The 16,487-nt window shown below is 39.7% G+C and overlaps 1 protein-coding gene across 17 annotated transcripts in view; it reads right to left on the bottom strand.

Moving 5' to 3' along the window:
* Window positions 1–16,224, bottom strand: part of LOC128251993 (rho GTPase-activating protein 100F) — a 36,253-nt gene extending 20,029 nt beyond the window's left edge. For 5 of the 17 annotated variants that reach the window (XR_008267268.1, XM_052979308.1, XM_052979318.1 and 2 more), the window contains exons 1-2: window positions 14,985–16,222; window positions 11,105–11,424 (exon numbers count right to left, since the gene is read on the bottom strand). Coding sequence is in view for 16 of the 17 variants with exons in the window: in XM_052979308.1 (XP_052835268.1) it covers window positions 11,105–11,191 (87 nt within the window). In the remaining variant the exon portion in view is untranslated. Of the gene's footprint in view, window positions 1–71; window positions 477–1,829; window positions 2,251–11,104; window positions 11,425–14,984 lie in introns of those variants that run through there. The other 12 variants (XM_052979322.1, XM_052979321.1, XM_052979319.1 and 9 more) reach the window with 8 other exon arrangements.
* Window positions 16,225–16,487: the final 263 nt, after the last annotated feature.

Below are 16,487 nucleotides of genomic sequence, written 5' to 3' on the forward strand. Positions count from 1 at the left end.
TGTGCTGCGTCGGGCAATATTGCCTATTATGCTATTCATAAAGAAGCCACACACGCATGGCATACACTCACCTTCCGATGGCTGCTTCTGGTCAGAAAACATCCAGTGGTGGCGCTATCACACATTAATTTTGTTGCAGCCAACTTGCTTGTTTTGCGTTAAAGATCAAATACGAAACGGTTTGTCCACTCTTATATGGACGCTTGATGGGATCTGTTGAGTTTTCTTATTTTAACGATAATTTTTGCACCTCGCGGCACCAGGTTCTATTGGATTCTATTCGAATTGTGCTCTCTGTATACTTAATTCGCTGTATGCTTTATTCTTGCTCGTGTTTCGGTGGTTTCGTAACTGCTACTTAGGCTATAATTTGATACGTATTTTGTTGCTCCCGCACACGTCGTAGGGCTTAAATCCAATTGTATCATTTATTAGTTTTGTTTCGCTTGGTTATGGCCCCATCTGCTTTCCATTTTCTAAGCATAAAAGAGTCGTGATAGGTGTATCTTTAAGTTGTCCTGAATATCTACCCGACGCCCCCCTTACCACTGACCCGTGTCCCAGTGTGTGCGTATGGTTTACGTTTAGCTGCCTTTTGTTACCGAGCGAAATATTTATGTTTGCCTTTCACGCTTTACTGGCAACGGCGAATTTCGAATGGGGACCCTCCATAGCCGCACTCCGGTTGCCAGAACTATTTTAAATGGCTCTTTAAGTGCGGCTTGCAACACCCGCCACTAAATCCCGGCGGATAGAGTATAAGTTGCGGAGCAACTGGAGCAGCCCCCAGGCATCGTGTTTTCTTTATTTCACGCCCTTCAGACCCGCGAAAAATTTTTGGACGAGCCGTGCAAAAATTTCATTAATTTCAGGCATACTAAATTATACTGCATACTGCACAGGCAGCACAGCAACTGCTTGAAACAAAAATCGGCTCTACTTAATTGTGAAGAACAAAACCAGAAGTTACTAAGAAAAATGTTTTTCCTTTTTTAATGCGGAAGGAAAGACAGCTCACCTTCGAAAGTAATTTTCGCCTATGAATAAAAATATAAACAATAATATAAACAAATTAAATTTAAAAAAAAATTGGTAGTTCTGAAAAATCTTAAAGTAATTGTTTTAAAACTTTGAATACAAATGCTCCGTTAAAAAGGGGGAAAAAAGAGAAGATTACATTTAAAAACTGGTTTACAATTTATAAATGATCATGTGTAATTAGCATTGGGTAGTGGGCAGAGAGCGGTGGGTTTACTCTGCAGATGTGCTACGGCCGACAGCGGCAAGAAAATGCCAAAAATTACATTTGGCCACTTTTGCAGTTTGGCAACGGGCAACGCGGCGCATACGCAACGCGGGCCAAGCTACGTGGGTATGCGTTGTCGAAGATAATGGCTGTTTTGGGGGCCCAAGATTCCAAAAGCCCGAGCTCCTGCTCCATGCTCAATTCTCCCTGCTCATTGCTCCGTTATCCTTGCCAGGCAATCGTCGGGCTGTTGAACCTTAAGTGTGTGCGTCTCCTCTACCGCCATGTGCCCTTTTGTCTCTGTGTGTGTGAGAGGGGGATGACTATATCTGCTGTTGTGAGTGTGAGGGGGCGTGAGCGCGCACATTCAGTAAAAAAAAAATGTTGTCTGTATATGGGACAGTCCAAAAAAAAAGGAAAAAAAAAGGCACACTAGAATGAATAAGTCGTTGAACAAATTGCGATGCGTATAAGCAGCGTTGTCTGGCCTTAATAAATTACTTTTCGCCTGTAACACACTCATCTATATTTCACCCTGGGACACGTGCACTGGGCTCCTCTATTTTTCATGGTGCTTGTTTACCAAGTTAAAGATTAGCTTTTGACTTGAAAAAATAATATGTACATATGTATTCCCTAAGACCGTTTTAATTGACTGCTTTTTTTTGGTATTGATCAAGCGAGTGAGGCAATTTAACGGGACATTTCACTTTTACCGGCGCGCATCGTTCGCTTTTGTGCAATAATTTTCAGAGTCCGTTTTTGAGGACCTCTGTTAAGCGCGCGTGTTTTCTCGCCGCCGCCGTCTCTGCGTGTGTGGAATAGTATTGAATAAGTTGCTTTTTAATGAGTTTTACTACACGCCACGCGCTGTGCAGCTAAGTGTGTATGTGCTCGTGTACTACTACGCACGCACGACGCTGCTGAAACGGTATTCCGACGAACGGACACGGAACACGAATCAAACGTCCGGCGCGCTCAACTGAACCTTGCGTATTAAATCCACTGGCTCGGCAAGCCAGCACCGAAGCCGAAGTCGGAAAACGTGAAATTGCTGGTCGAAGTCGCAGCGAAACATCTCTATTCTCGAAATTGGAGCAAATACATTTACAAACAAGGAAAGCCACCCTCTCCAGCAGTATGAACAACTTTCTTGTGTAACAGGAGCGAAAGCTTTCGCTCGGAAAACTTCGGAACTTGAAAACACAACACAAGTGTGCGTTTGCGTGCTGCCCGCCTTTCGCGGTGTGTGTATGTGTTTGAAATATTTAACACAGGAAAATTGGCAGTCGGGAATTGGGGAATTGTGTTTGATACCCGCCAGCTCCAGCAACATCAGCCATCGAGAGAAATACAGGACGTGCAGAGACGTCGGCTGGGGACGCTGGGCCGGCATTGCCAGATGTGATTTCGTAGAACGGTCTTGAACTTGCCCAAAATGTCCAGGACATTCGGTTCGCATAATTGATTACACAAGCGAACTGTTATTAGCTGATGGGTTTAATAGTAGATAACTAGGTCTCTTCTTCGCTTAGATTTTAGAAGCTTTAGAAGAAAGATTAGAATTGTCCTGAAATCACTGATGTTTCAACCGCAATAAAATGTACGTTTAAGAAGTGAAATATAGTCTTTCTAAACACGTAGGCAGTAAGTTTAACCAATAATGTTGTTGTATTAAAAACAGAACCTGACCAACTTGAACACTATGTAAAATCCTTAGTTTATTTATTGTAATTAGAATTAGGAATTGTCCATACCATATATCACGATGTCCACAAGCAACAAATTAAATGCCAACCCACATGCAAAGTTGGTTTTGTCATTGATACAAGAACTTTGCTTGATGAGCTTCATTATCTTTTAAGTGCCGGAGGAGAACGCAAATACTCCGCACAGACGCCAGGCGAAGTGAGTCCCACTCAAATCATTTTCACTGGACCACTTAAGCCTTCACTTGACTCACGCACACTATCTCTATCAGGAGTGTCCCTAATCCCGACATCGATAACAAATACAGGCGCAGGACTATTTATGAAAATCGAGTGGCAAATGAAAAGAAATGCCAGCAAAGGGCAAATATTGGGGAATCGCAGGCGAGTGGACCCAACTCAAAAGCGCTACGGGCCGGCTGGTAGGCCAGACAACGATCATGATTTATAACGGTCCACACAATGGCGCTTGTTTATCCAGCCGTTCGAATCTACGAAACGAAACAAAGCGAGGGTCGCATTATGAATATGTTTAATAGCTCAGTGCCGATGACACAAACAGATAAGACATTGCCATTAAAAACGCATTACAATTGAGTGCAGAGATTGAGCCGAATGTGAGTTTGAGTTTGCGATGGCCACATCATTCACAATTGCTGCAGCGTACACACACTTAGTGTGCGTCTGCAACCCACCGCTGACAGGCAATTAACTGTCAGGCCGGGCGACATGCCAACTGAATATGCACCGCGATAAGTGTTTTCCAAGTACCAGGCACAGGCAACCACACACGCGAAATACACCACGTTACGTATACGTAACGTAGACGCCTGCGCGGATAAAATGCGCAAACAGTGGTGAAATGGAAATGGGCAAGTTTTTGGGCACTCGCACTCCGCTGGCCACCGTGCTGGGTCATCGTATCTATCCAGCGAATGTGGCAGCCGGAAGCGAGCGGCAAATAACAAACTTCCGGAGTGGAAAAATTCCATGTCATTGGAATTTGTCAAGCGCAGCAAATTGAAACGAAATAAAAGTGAAATAAAAAAAAACATATTAGATACAAATATCATTTTTTAAGCTTACAAGGGATAACTATACGATTTAATAAATAACATAAGAAAGTAACTATTTTTATTAACATAACAAAAAGAAGTGTACAATTAGAATTATAAATGTGTTGAAATATCTTAATCTTATTTTTAAAATAAGTGTACAATTAAGAATTAAAATTGTGTGCAAATTTCATAAAAACCAAAACTTTACTGAGCCTAGTCAGTCGCTTTCCAATCTTATTTATACTTGAAAGTTTACATAAATCTATTACCGCATCACATGGTTCCAAACTTCAATTACAAAATTACATAATTACATAATAACATAATAGGCAAACCAAACATTCTCCAAAATCCATGCCCTTCACAGAATGGTCAACTCTTCTTTGAGAAGCAAAGGTCCAAAGTAGAAGTAAGCCTTTACGGGATAAAGTTAGAGTGCTCAGGCCAGGACGTAAAAAGGTAAACTGAGACCAAGTTTGATGCGGCTTTGATGCTGTTGCCCTCGGGTGAAGTATGCAAAGTTTTGCGCTGCTCTTGCGTGAAGCGTAAGCCGCTTAGCGAGAGCGTTTCGGGTTCAAAGGTAAGCCTCATTTTCCCGATGGGGGTGGACCCCTACGCTTAATTGCCCTTTAAGTGCCTTCATTGGCAATAATTGCCGCCGACGTTCGCCTTGGCACTGGGCTAATTGCAGTTGGTGTTAGCAACTAATCGCAATTGGCGTCTTTGCTGGGGTTATTCCTCCCTTTCCCCATCAATCACATTCGAAACGTAACTGACTGTGAAGCCTTGGCACTATTTGGGCCCTGTATCGCCTTTGTTCGGCTTTGTTCTCGCCTGGCTAATTGATGTCATTTTCCGACTGTCTACCCATACTATGTTCGTCAAAATTACATATTTGTCATTAGGCACGCACTATAGTTCTTAACCAAAAACACGTGCTTATTTATTGCTCTTATTGCAAAGTAAATAAGTAAACACTTTGTAAACACATTTATGTATTATTTATATGAGGTTCTCCCAAAGCTTATATTAACGGATTAAATAGATTATGAAGCAGATCTAGTTCTCCAGCACGGTTGCCCGAATTATTTAAGTGATTATGTATTTTTTTTGCATAATGGGCTTTTGTAGAAATTGTTTAACTCCTTCGAGTTGTTTTTAATTAATAATAATTATTCAAATTAATTAATAATTAATTAATTATTCAAATAAATTGCTATTATCAAAAAATTAATTTGTACCATACATCAAATCTTTACATATATATATATATATACAAATATATATATATATATTTTTTTGGAAACAAGCAATTTTTTTCGATAGATCTTTATATCATTTTAAAAAGTCAACAGACTTTAAGTACAACCAGATTTTTAAAATGTTACTACTATACTAATGCTAAGCTCTGAAATATCCCTGCATCATCTCGACCATTAATGTTGCATATTGAATGCCGACCATTGTTTTCGCACACTATAAAAATATGTTTTATAAACTTTTCCTTAATGCTGGCCACTCTAAGGAAACACAGCCAAGCCGCAAAAGCCAAAGAATTACAACCCAAAAAAAAAGAAAAAAAATGGGGGCAAAATCCACAACAACGAAAATGGTTCGTATTTCTCTACTACAAAAGCTTTTTCAAACACCAGAGAGAAATGCATAGAGAGCTGAGGTAAAAGAGCGAAAATCGCCGGCCCACCCACCAACCTTAACCCATCAACCCCCTAGAATCTGTGCCAAGCAAATGCAAAATACGTTAAAGGTTCGTCAAAGAAGAGAAGTGGTATAAAAAGAAGGAATTTCTCCGAAACGTAACGAAAATCCACAGCAAAGTAAACAGAAAATTTAAGCCACCCAAGGGAAAAAGTGGGTTGCTAAGAAAGTGGTTGGGTGTTTAGCTTGGAACTCACACGACCTACCCACACAACAATCGTGTATGGGTGTTAGACGCAGCCAAACACTTGGCAGGCAACTAGGTTTACATGTGAGTGGCAAAAACCGCTTTTAGTGCACACACACAGATACTCACGCACACTATCCGATGATGTGCCAGTGCTCGCGGATGCTGCCTACTGCAGGTTTGTAAATTGTGGGTTTATTTCGTTTTGACACTGCAATTTCTGTGGCTGCCACGATTGGCTCTCAACAAGTCCACTTGGAATAAAATCGCTCGAAATATAAGAAAAAGTGTTAACTTTTAACTTTTATAACTTTTTTATAACAATTTGAGTACTTAAAAATTGGATTTTTAAACAATTGGTGGCTAATAATGAAACGGGAAAAACAGAATTCAAAAGTATCGTATTCAAAAATATTGTTATCATGTTTTGATGGATTTTTTATAATTTTTATTTAGTTTAAATAGTTTTATAAAAATCATCCAAAAGCTGCCAAAGGAATTACCGAAACATGTATTGCTAAATCGCCAAATATATTTTATATCAAGAGTAAATAAACCTTGACTTGTCGAAGTTTGCTTACTTTCTTGTTAAAACAGTGTTTCGGGAAGGTAAAAATGCATATAAGAAGATGATGGCATCTGTTTGTTACAAAGGGTGTGACCTCACTAAGCGTGTAGATTCCACTCCCCCACTTATTGAGGCCGCCAACCAACTCAGAGAGATGCTAATATTTTCCTAGACCAAAAATAAAATGTGTCATTCGCAGTGCTGTCACTTAACAATCAACCAAAGCCCGCAAAAGGCAAGGGCTGAAACTTAAAAGCAGGGCTCATCGCAACCCAACCCGGCTTAGCCGACTGGCAACCCTTTATCATTACCATGAGGCTGGGCTAATGCCCGCTCATCATTTTAATGGCCCGCCCTGCTGACGGAAATAATTAAAAATAAGTTAAGAGCGGCGCAAAGGTAAGACCCCCGGGTCCTTGGTCCTTTTCCATAAGTCAACTGTCAAAACGCTGGAACATTGCACGGCTCGCTGAAAAATATAAACACGTTCGACAGTCACCCGATAGGAAGAAGCGGACCAGTGACAGGGAAATATTTTACGTGCTTGCAACAACATTTCAATATGTTATTAACTATTAACTTTCTTTTGGTGACTGTCGCCCATAGTTACGTTAGACTTTTGCAATTAGTTCCGCAAATGAAGGGCACGTAGCTGAGTAGAAAAACAGAAGTCTGAATTGGATTTCGAGGCTTATATGTAAGCAAGGTAAGCAAAGTGGCTGGCATGTGAGCCGAAGAAACCGTCCTTGAGCCAGTTGGTATACATTATTCAGCGGGTCGAGAGCCGATATAAACTTTTTTGCTGACATACAACGAAACTCGATTTAACTGATAAATCAACAAGTTAATGAATTAATTGCAATTGATTACCAGTACTTCCAGTCGAGTTGCTTTAAATCCATCCCATTTACAATGTACCTTTTAAAAGAAGAATCAGGGTATACAATTATAAAATTGTTGAAAGGAATGCTATGAAAGCTTTATACCAGGGACCGAATATTACATTGTTTTCCATTTGTCTGATAGAAGGTTATTTTTTTCCAATTTGGCTTATTTGTATACACTTTGATTAATGACAAATAAGAAAATAAAAAACAAGAAAGAGCGCTATAGTCGAGTTCCCCGTATGGCTACAATTTATTTACGGGTGAGTTTAACCAAATTGAACTAGACTTTAAACCAGCCGACAATCGTTCATTAGGTGTACTTTGTTTTCTAAATGCTTAACTTTAAATGATTAAATATCATACATACTAAGCAGTTTCAGCTGAGCAGTAAGCTAGAATGCCTTAGGGGCCGAGCTACTGAGCTAATTTGCCCTATCACAGCACTTTCCAAGTCAATGCACCCAAAATTAAGCTTATTAAGCACCAAGGGGAGGAAAACTTTTGCACTGCGTTGGCAGCAATTAAAAACGCGCTACACCTGCGTTGCCAATACATAGTTTTAGCTTGTTCTTTTTTCAAAATCACTTGGAAATTAAAACAAGCAGCAGGCCAGAAACGCTTTTTCTGGTGGCTGTAGGCGACCGAACGAATTGCAATAGAAAAGCAAAAGAAAATTCAAGAAATATCGGGAACAGCCGGCGGAGGGAATCCTGTGCCTGTGTTTGTCTTTCGCGAAACTTTTTACCTCTAACTTGTATCTGTGAGAACGCCTTGCACTAAGAAAAATATTGAGGAAATATTAAAAAGACATATTTATTGCTATTAATCAGAAAGAGTTGAGAGGACTTCTTAAATAAGTATGATATAACCAGTATTTATTCCCACTGGTTAATATATATCGCCGATTAAATAGAACATTTTTCACAGTGTGTTTGTATAGAACAAGCATTACCATCTCCATCTGCAGTTTCAGCTGAGGCAATATTCTTATCTGCATTGAGGCAATCTACTGTGCCAGTCATGTTTCCCAGTATCCTGGCTGCGTCTTCCAATTGTTGTTGGCAACTCGGAAGTCAACTCAAACAGCCGAAGACAGACTCCAGACTGCGGCTGCCTAAATGCCCGCCATTTATTTGTGAATGGTACTCGACAGACTCCAAGGCTAAGAAGACAGGAGGAGTCATTCTGCGCCATTTCAAAGCACAAGGAACGTGCCGCTGGATGGCAAACAAGTTTGAAAACTTTTTTACAAAGCCTCCAGCTCGCTTTCTATTCATCGAGGGCTGCCGGCCACAGCCACAAACTATTTTCATAAACTTCAAGGCAGTGATCATGAAAACATTTAAGGCCCGAGAGCAAATGAGTGAAAATCTGGCTAGTTGGCCACCTAAAACTCGAAGGTCCGATTTTCATGGAACTTTTTGGCCGGTTTTGAGAAATTCGAAGTTTTACGGAAGTTGCAGGGGTTAAAAAAGTCAATTTTGATCACTTTTTTTTAAAGTAGCTTTTACTCTTTTATTAAATAGCTTCTGATTGGTATAAGCTATCTTAATGATATTTTCAGCAATTTTAAAAAACTCAATATGCATGGCAATATAACACCTCTACAAATTTTTATCCATAACAATTCAATTGAGAAAAATCAAACGCTCTTAAAATTAAATTTCAAAAACAGCCAATTCACAAATACGGCTGCCACTTCGCATCACACATACTACTGCCTCGCCGGCGGGCGGAATTTATTGAAATTCCGCCAAAAAATCCTGCAGATGCAAATGGATGCTGTTCGGTTGCTGCACGAAAGCGATCCTATTGAATGATTTCGATTTCAGGCATGCCAGTCCAGCCCTCCAATTTGAAATGCAATATGTTGATTTCTTCCCCCTGGCACGCCTGCAATCTCTTGTTGCCTGTTTGCCTGCCAGTCAACACTCGTGTGCCAATGGAAATGCCAGCGCGTCGACTTACTTGACCAACTTTCCAGCTGTTTGACGCTCTTCAAATGCCAGGAAGCCTGCCAGTATTGGCAAAAAAGTTTGACATTCCGCCCGGCAGCGTCTTATTTCAATTAAAAATTGTTTAACCAATCAACTAAGTGAGCCAAAAATACCCTTTTCAGGACCTGGGCGATTCTGAGGTTTTCCGGACAATCTCCGCTTAGGTCGCTACCAGGCGAAATTGAGTTCCTTGCCAGCTTTGCGGGGCGATTAAGCTGGCAGTTTCGTTGCGTCGGTGCAGCGGGTAAATTAATTTATTTGTTGAACTTTGCAATGTCAGAGAACCAAAGTCAAAGTTTATAGCGCGGCGAAAAGAAAAATAATCAACTATAACTGAAACAAACAGCCGGCACAGGGTGTGGATGCGGTCCAAAATGCGTCGGCAACAGCATCTCCAAGGACTTATCCGCAAGGACTTTGTCATAAAGTTTCTTCTGACTGGCAAAGTTCTTACAAGACAACTAGTGATGGCAACTATGCTGGAATTACACAAGGAGAAAATGTCCTAAAAATAGTTGTAAGATTTTAGTGATGATGTTTTAATATTGAAATATCTATAAGAATCTATAAACTTACTTGTGTTTCATTCCAGAACGTGTATTAAAAATTGAATTTAAGGAAAATCGTCTCAAAAATTTGCTTTTAAAAATCATAAAATATTTAATTTGGTTTATTAAATATTTAGCTTTAAAAAAAACAAAATTCGCTTTCAAAAAAAAAAAAGTCAGTCAGAAAGTCAAGAATAGTTCCTTGATTTTCAATTTCTTTCGCAATGCTTTCCCAGGCAATTTGGACTGTAGCACCTTGCTCTGTTAGGTGCCTAATGAACGGGCAATCGAGGAGGAACAAGGTGGCGGAATGGCCAGTTGGAAGTAGTCGAGCAAACACTCTTATTCATTCTACTGAGCACGAGTCGCAATCAAATTAAGTGCTGTCGGCCAGTAGATTAAACCGCTTTGCTCGGCCCAATTACTCCGTATTCAATCGGGAGTTAATTTCAAAAATTGCATTAAACAGTGCGGTAACTTTGATTAAAGCCCGATAGACGCCGCACGTGTGGCTTGTAATTGATTTTGTACCCGAATGCGTATCGCTTGCATTAAAGTGCGGGGCAACATATTTCTCACTTTGTGTTCAAACACCGCCTCCTTAAAAAATAAACCGCCACCAAAAAATTGACATTCAAACACCCGCACGTCTTCCCCTTATCTGCGGCATCGGCAGCAGCATATTAATCAGATTTTGCAATTACGCCTTCTTTGAAATTCAGGCGTAAAATGTAAATTTATTATGGCAGCCACGAAAATTATATGGGAATGGCTGTTTTTCCCCAATTGACTGACTGAGCCAGTTTTCCTACTTTTAGTTCAAAGGGAGGGCTTTGCAAGTATTGTTCAGTTGCTGTTTAATTTGTACCGGAAAGACAACGAAAAAAAACGTACTGCGGCTTATTAACTTATTTCCAATTTACAGTTAAATAATCATATTCAATATTTATTAAAAATACTTAAAAGGGATTAAAAAAAACTTTAGCAAATCAAGATTCAAGGCTAGTTTGATTAATAAAAAAAAGATACTCCCACCTTAAAATTTTTTTTAATTATATCCCAGGGAGAAAGTCCAATATTAATGGGACATATTTCATTGTAGAAGAATATTGTTTGCTCTGGCACTTCCCAGCATTCTTTTTTACTTTCCAACTCCCTCCCCAAAAACGTTTTTAGTCAATCACTTACCTTTCTACGTCCACAACAAAGCATCCTTCGCACACGCGAATTTCCAGTAGCTGCTTTCAATCGAGTAAACTTCTTCTTCCACTGCATTTATTAGTGGGGATCCGATTGGGAATATCTTCGTTCGTTGCTGTCCAGGCCTTTCCTCTCGCCTTGGGTGGGGTTTCGTTCTAAGGCAACTTCTGTTAATGGCCGTATTTGCTTGCTCGTCCAACTAAAGTTGGTTGCGATGACATTTGGTCAATGCTGAACACGTTACTCTGGTTCCATACAAAAATGCGGTATAAAAATGCAAGTTCGGTTTATTCGTTGTGAGTTAGTTCCTGAAAAATGCAAAAGCGGAGATAGTAATGAGTTCCAAACGAGATCAGAGCCAGAAGCATGTATTTACTGTCACATGATTGTCAACAAGCTGGCCCACATGTGCCTGACAGGGAGAGACACAGTGGGACAACACGAAAAAGCCATCAATAGCTTGTATATATGCACAAGAAATATTTTACATTTGGTTTGGATCTAATGTTATTATTAGGTACTTCTAAAATGTTCTTAAGCATGACTTATGATACGTAATATTATGTTATTAAACATATTAATTACAAATTAAAACTGTGTAGAGTAGAAATTTCACCTTCTAATTTATAATCTTAAGTTATTAACAAAAGTTTCACTTCGGTTACACTAACTATACTACTGTTGGGTTAGGTACTACTGTACTTGGCTCAAATTTAAACTTTCTCTCGTAGGTAGTTAAATATAGTCTTTATGGGTTTTAACATCCAGTACACTGCGCGTGGTTGTGTGTTTGAGAGTGTATCTGTTCGTGTTTAAACTAATGAAGCTTTACACTTCGAGGGCCTGACATGTGTCATATGCATTTGCTTGACAAGGCATACGAGCACTTGGACAGTACCACTCCTACCAACTTTCTGCTCCTAAATATACTATTGTATTATACATATATCGAATAACTGTCTACCTCTGATTTCATAGCGCTGATAATTCAATTTTCGCCATTTTCCTTGGCTTTCCTCCTCAGTCCATTGGCAAGTGAAATGTTTTCCGCTAACTAAAGATATAATATATGGAGGTTTACAAATAAATGGAAAATGAAGGGGAGCTTGGCCCCAGGAAAAAATGCTACAGATTCAAGCAGTTGTAGCTGCAAAATTTTGAAATTAAAATAATACAAAGATTTTTATATATATGGTAGCTAAAAGCCAATCTATTGCAATTTTTTATGGTGTATAAAAAAACAGTTTTAAAAAACTCTGTTTTTTAAAAGTGTTAAAATATTCCCAAGACCCTTCCGGGTCTTTAACTGCTAAATATTGGGAACTCTATAAGCTTAGCAACACTTTAATTTCGAAATGGACAAGCTAGCGATTTAAAGCATTCGAAATCAATTTCTCTACAAAACTGATCGTCATCATCGTCGGAATCAGCATTGTCATCAACATTAGAGGTACGTATACCCAAAGTAAGCCAGAAACGCCTTGGCTGGCACTTTGCCCATGACTCAAACTTAGAATTTTTGCCCATAAAGTTTTGACTATCATTTGCGGAGTTTCTTCACTCCCAACTCTTCCTGCACCCCAGCGTAATTGCAATGAAAAAAGTTACAATCGTGGTCAGGACATTCATATGTACAAAGAAGAATGTGGAGCCATTTTCTTATGCATGTGTGAGGGTCCAGCTGTATTGCTTACAACTGATTTCCCTGCCAGCTTTAATGCTAGTTTCAGTGGTGCCAGAGAAAAACTAATTCTAGCTTTCAGAAATTTTTCTGAACTGAATCGAAGAGGTCACTAACAGATTGTGCAAATTTGTGGAAACAAGGAAAATATTTTGAAAAATGCTATAGAACTATATAATAAAATTTTATTGATAATTCTCTGGTCGACGAAAAATATAGAGCAAGTATCAACGGATAGCGAAATACATGGAACTGGTTTGAAAAAAATACCAAATTAACATCCCTGCTGAGTGTACTGGTGTGCAAGAGAAAAATTTCTATCCATAATTTCATTCGCAGCGGGTGGACTGCAACCGTTTGAGGAGCAGTAGGAGCTGGAATATGCAGATACAAGATGCTTTGTGTCACAACAGCAGCAGCGACAGAGTACAGCAAAACGCAGGGAGAAATGTTCAGTGTGTTCACTGGCAGCAGCAACAACAATTACCAGTCGTCTGTCGCGGAAATGTTTGCTAGGCAGTCATAAAATTTATTATAATGACATCATAAATTCAGACCGCTGTGTGTGTGTATAAGTGAGTGACAAAAGTATCTTGCCCTCCATTCAAGCTGCAAAAATGGCAAATCATTTATTATTCGCAGTAAGCATGGAAAATATTACAGAAGAATTCGCAAAGCTTATCGAAAATGTGGAGACTAGATGTTAGGGGAATATCAGCCAGAGGCTCTACTCAAAGAAACAAAAACGTTTAGCAATACCAAGTATTTCTTTAAAACTAAGCGCTCAGCTATCAATATATTAGATATTATCAATATAGAATATTTTCTAGGCAACGCAACAATGACAGCAAAACGCAGTCATAGATGACTATTTTTTTGGCTCAATCCTAACACCATCGCGACTTTTGGTTTGGTTATTGCTGCGTTCAAATTTAACCACTATTTCCTCCTTTTCCTCGCCCACACCAATCACACCCACTGGACTTTTGACGCACGCTCATGCGACTGCACACATACTGGGCTTAAAAATGTGTTCAGCATTAAGCAAGAATGTTGTAATAACATAGGGTGATATAGTTCCTCGATATTTTGGGACATACAAAATGTGTATTATTTTGTTTTAACAGTGCTTATGTGAACAAGAATACTATGAGTGGTTCAAGAACTTCACAGAGTATATTTTTGATATAAAGAAGGCATTTTTTCAGTGCAGTCGTGACGCCCCATGGTGCTATTATTGCCGGTTCGCAGTCAAGAGTTCTATGCTGCTTTGTCACCAGGCAACTGTGCAACATGCCACTGGCAACTTAAAACTAGGAATTCGAAACTTCAAACTTGCAACTCGCTTGGCCGCCGAACAGAAGCCGCGTTGAAATGCCAAAAATATCCTCGAAACCATAGAAACTGGCAAAACTGCGTGAAAACCAAGGGTTTTATCTAATTAGTGAGTGCAAAAAGATAGAATTATGGTTGCACAGCATGGGATGCTGCGCATGAAGCCACCACATTGCATTAAAGCTTGGGTACCTATGATATAATCAGATCAAATAAGGTATTTAAAGACATAAATCGAATTATGTTTGAAAAAATTCGTCTAAAAATGCGATGGCACTCTGAAAATGCAATAAACAAAAAATAAAGTGCCGAAAGGCAGCTTAAATAGTTCCTATTGAAAATCACATTTATGGCCAACGCAAAGCTGCCTAATGTGCAACGGTTTTTTTTTTACATTTCTGCATAAAATAAGATAGTTATTGTGGTTTAGCTTGAATTTTCTTTTATTTTTCGTATTATTTTATACACGGGTATTTCTGTTTGCTTGCAAAATTGGAGCAAAGCTCTTAGCTTCTGGTCTTTTGGTATTGTTTTGTTGAATTTCTCTAAGCAAACGTTGTGAGAGTATCCAGACACCATTTTCATTCAAAAATGTTCAGTTATAAACATGCATTTTTAAAAAATACGGAGATACCTGAATCTTAAATTAATCCCGATAATGACAATTTTTTGTCTTATTCCCTATGAGTATCTCTTGGATATGAACTGGAATTGACAGCAAAAATTAGGTTTTCTTGAATCTCCTTGCCGCTGTAAAATTATCCCTTTAATTAACAATAGTCTTTATCGTCGGCTGTCATTTCGAAATGCACATGGCACTCTCGATGAAACGTTTTCCCATTTTTTTCTCACCTGCACTCTGGAACTGGGATGCCTCCTGACACCTGACTTTTTCCGTCTAATCCGTGCCAACGGCTGCTGTCTAAGTTATGAGATCAGAAATTGCGGACAACCGTGAGGATGCGGAAGGGAGGAGCATGGGCGACGAAAAAGGAGTAGGAGGAGTGGGCTAGTTGCAGTCACCGGTCGTAAATGTGTGCCCTGTTGTAAAGAGGATGCACTTGCTCTCTCCCGCTCTCTGTGGGCTCTCCTTAACTTACTCTCTCTGTCTCTCCTCTTGCTCTGCCTTTTATTTCGGCTTCGATTTGTTTTAATTTCCGCTGAAGCTGCTTTTACTTCCGGGGCAGTGAAATTGCAAAAATGTAAATTGCGAATTGCTAAGTGGGTGTTTTTGTTGTTTGAGGCAAATCGCTGATTCGGTGGTCATTGGCTTGGAGTTCAAAAAAGCTATACGCTCTTGCAGTCTCTCCTCGCTTCTTCTTTATCCATAATCCTTATCCTTTCGATGCCTATCGTTTTAATGATTTAACTGCTTTTCCTGCTGCTGTTTTGCTGCGACATTTTTTGCGTAACTTGTGAGTTAGTTTCAGCATGTTTTTTGGGTTCCCGGAAAACTGCAACTTATCTTTTTGCCGTTTAATTGATTTCTGAGCGAGTGTGAGTGTGTGTGTGTGTGTGTGCGAGCGCGTGAATGTGGGTGCGTGGCGAGCGGTTGTGTGTGGGTGTGCGGGGGAGCCAGCTGAGCCAGAGGAATGCGTCCGAGTGGCAGCGCGGCTTTCACAACTATGCGAATTTCCTGCGTACGAATTTCAGTATAATAAAATATCCTGTTCCGTTTCTGAAGAGGCTGAGCGGGAGAGCACGAATTTTCCTGCGCAAGCGCCGCGAATTTGGAGCAACTCTTAGCTGAAAGCGATAACACCGATACGCACACAACACAAATATTGGTGCAATCGAGCACCCACCACCGCGATGGCGCTCCCACCCTCTCTCTTTTTCTACAACTCCCTGTCGCTTTTTTCACTTTGCTGCGGCGATTTTCCTTCGCTTTTTCCTGCTGTTTAATGGCACACTTTGTTGTTTTTTGTTTGTAATCACCTTTTGGTCACCTAGTGCACGTGGATTTTTGTGTTTTTGCACTGCAATTCTAGCTGCGTTCACTAGAATAGCTGCTAAATGTTCTCTAATCGGAGGATATGAAACACTCGCAGCGAGCGACAAGAGTGAAATGCAGCGTGCGAGAGCGAGACTGCACGATTGTCAGCTTTTACCGATGCACGCCTCGGAGTGTGTGCGCAAAGCGCAAGCGCAGAAAATATCCCGTTAACAGTATATACTGGTATTTGTATTTTAATGTTTTAAAGATCAATAACGGTCAATTTAAAATGCATTAGATTATCTTTTTTTGACTCAGTTAATGAATTTATTGAGTTCGCACTGTCTAATGTAATAATAATATTTTTTACAACAAAATATTGACCAAAAAAACTGTTTTGCTTATTTTTCTCCAAAAAA

This window comes from Drosophila gunungcola, chromosome 3R, assembly GCF_025200985.1.
Source record: "Drosophila gunungcola strain Sukarami chromosome 3R, Dgunungcola_SK_2, whole genome shotgun sequence".
In the NCBI taxonomy this organism is placed as follows: domain Eukaryota; kingdom Metazoa; phylum Arthropoda; class Insecta; order Diptera; family Drosophilidae; genus Drosophila; species Drosophila gunungcola.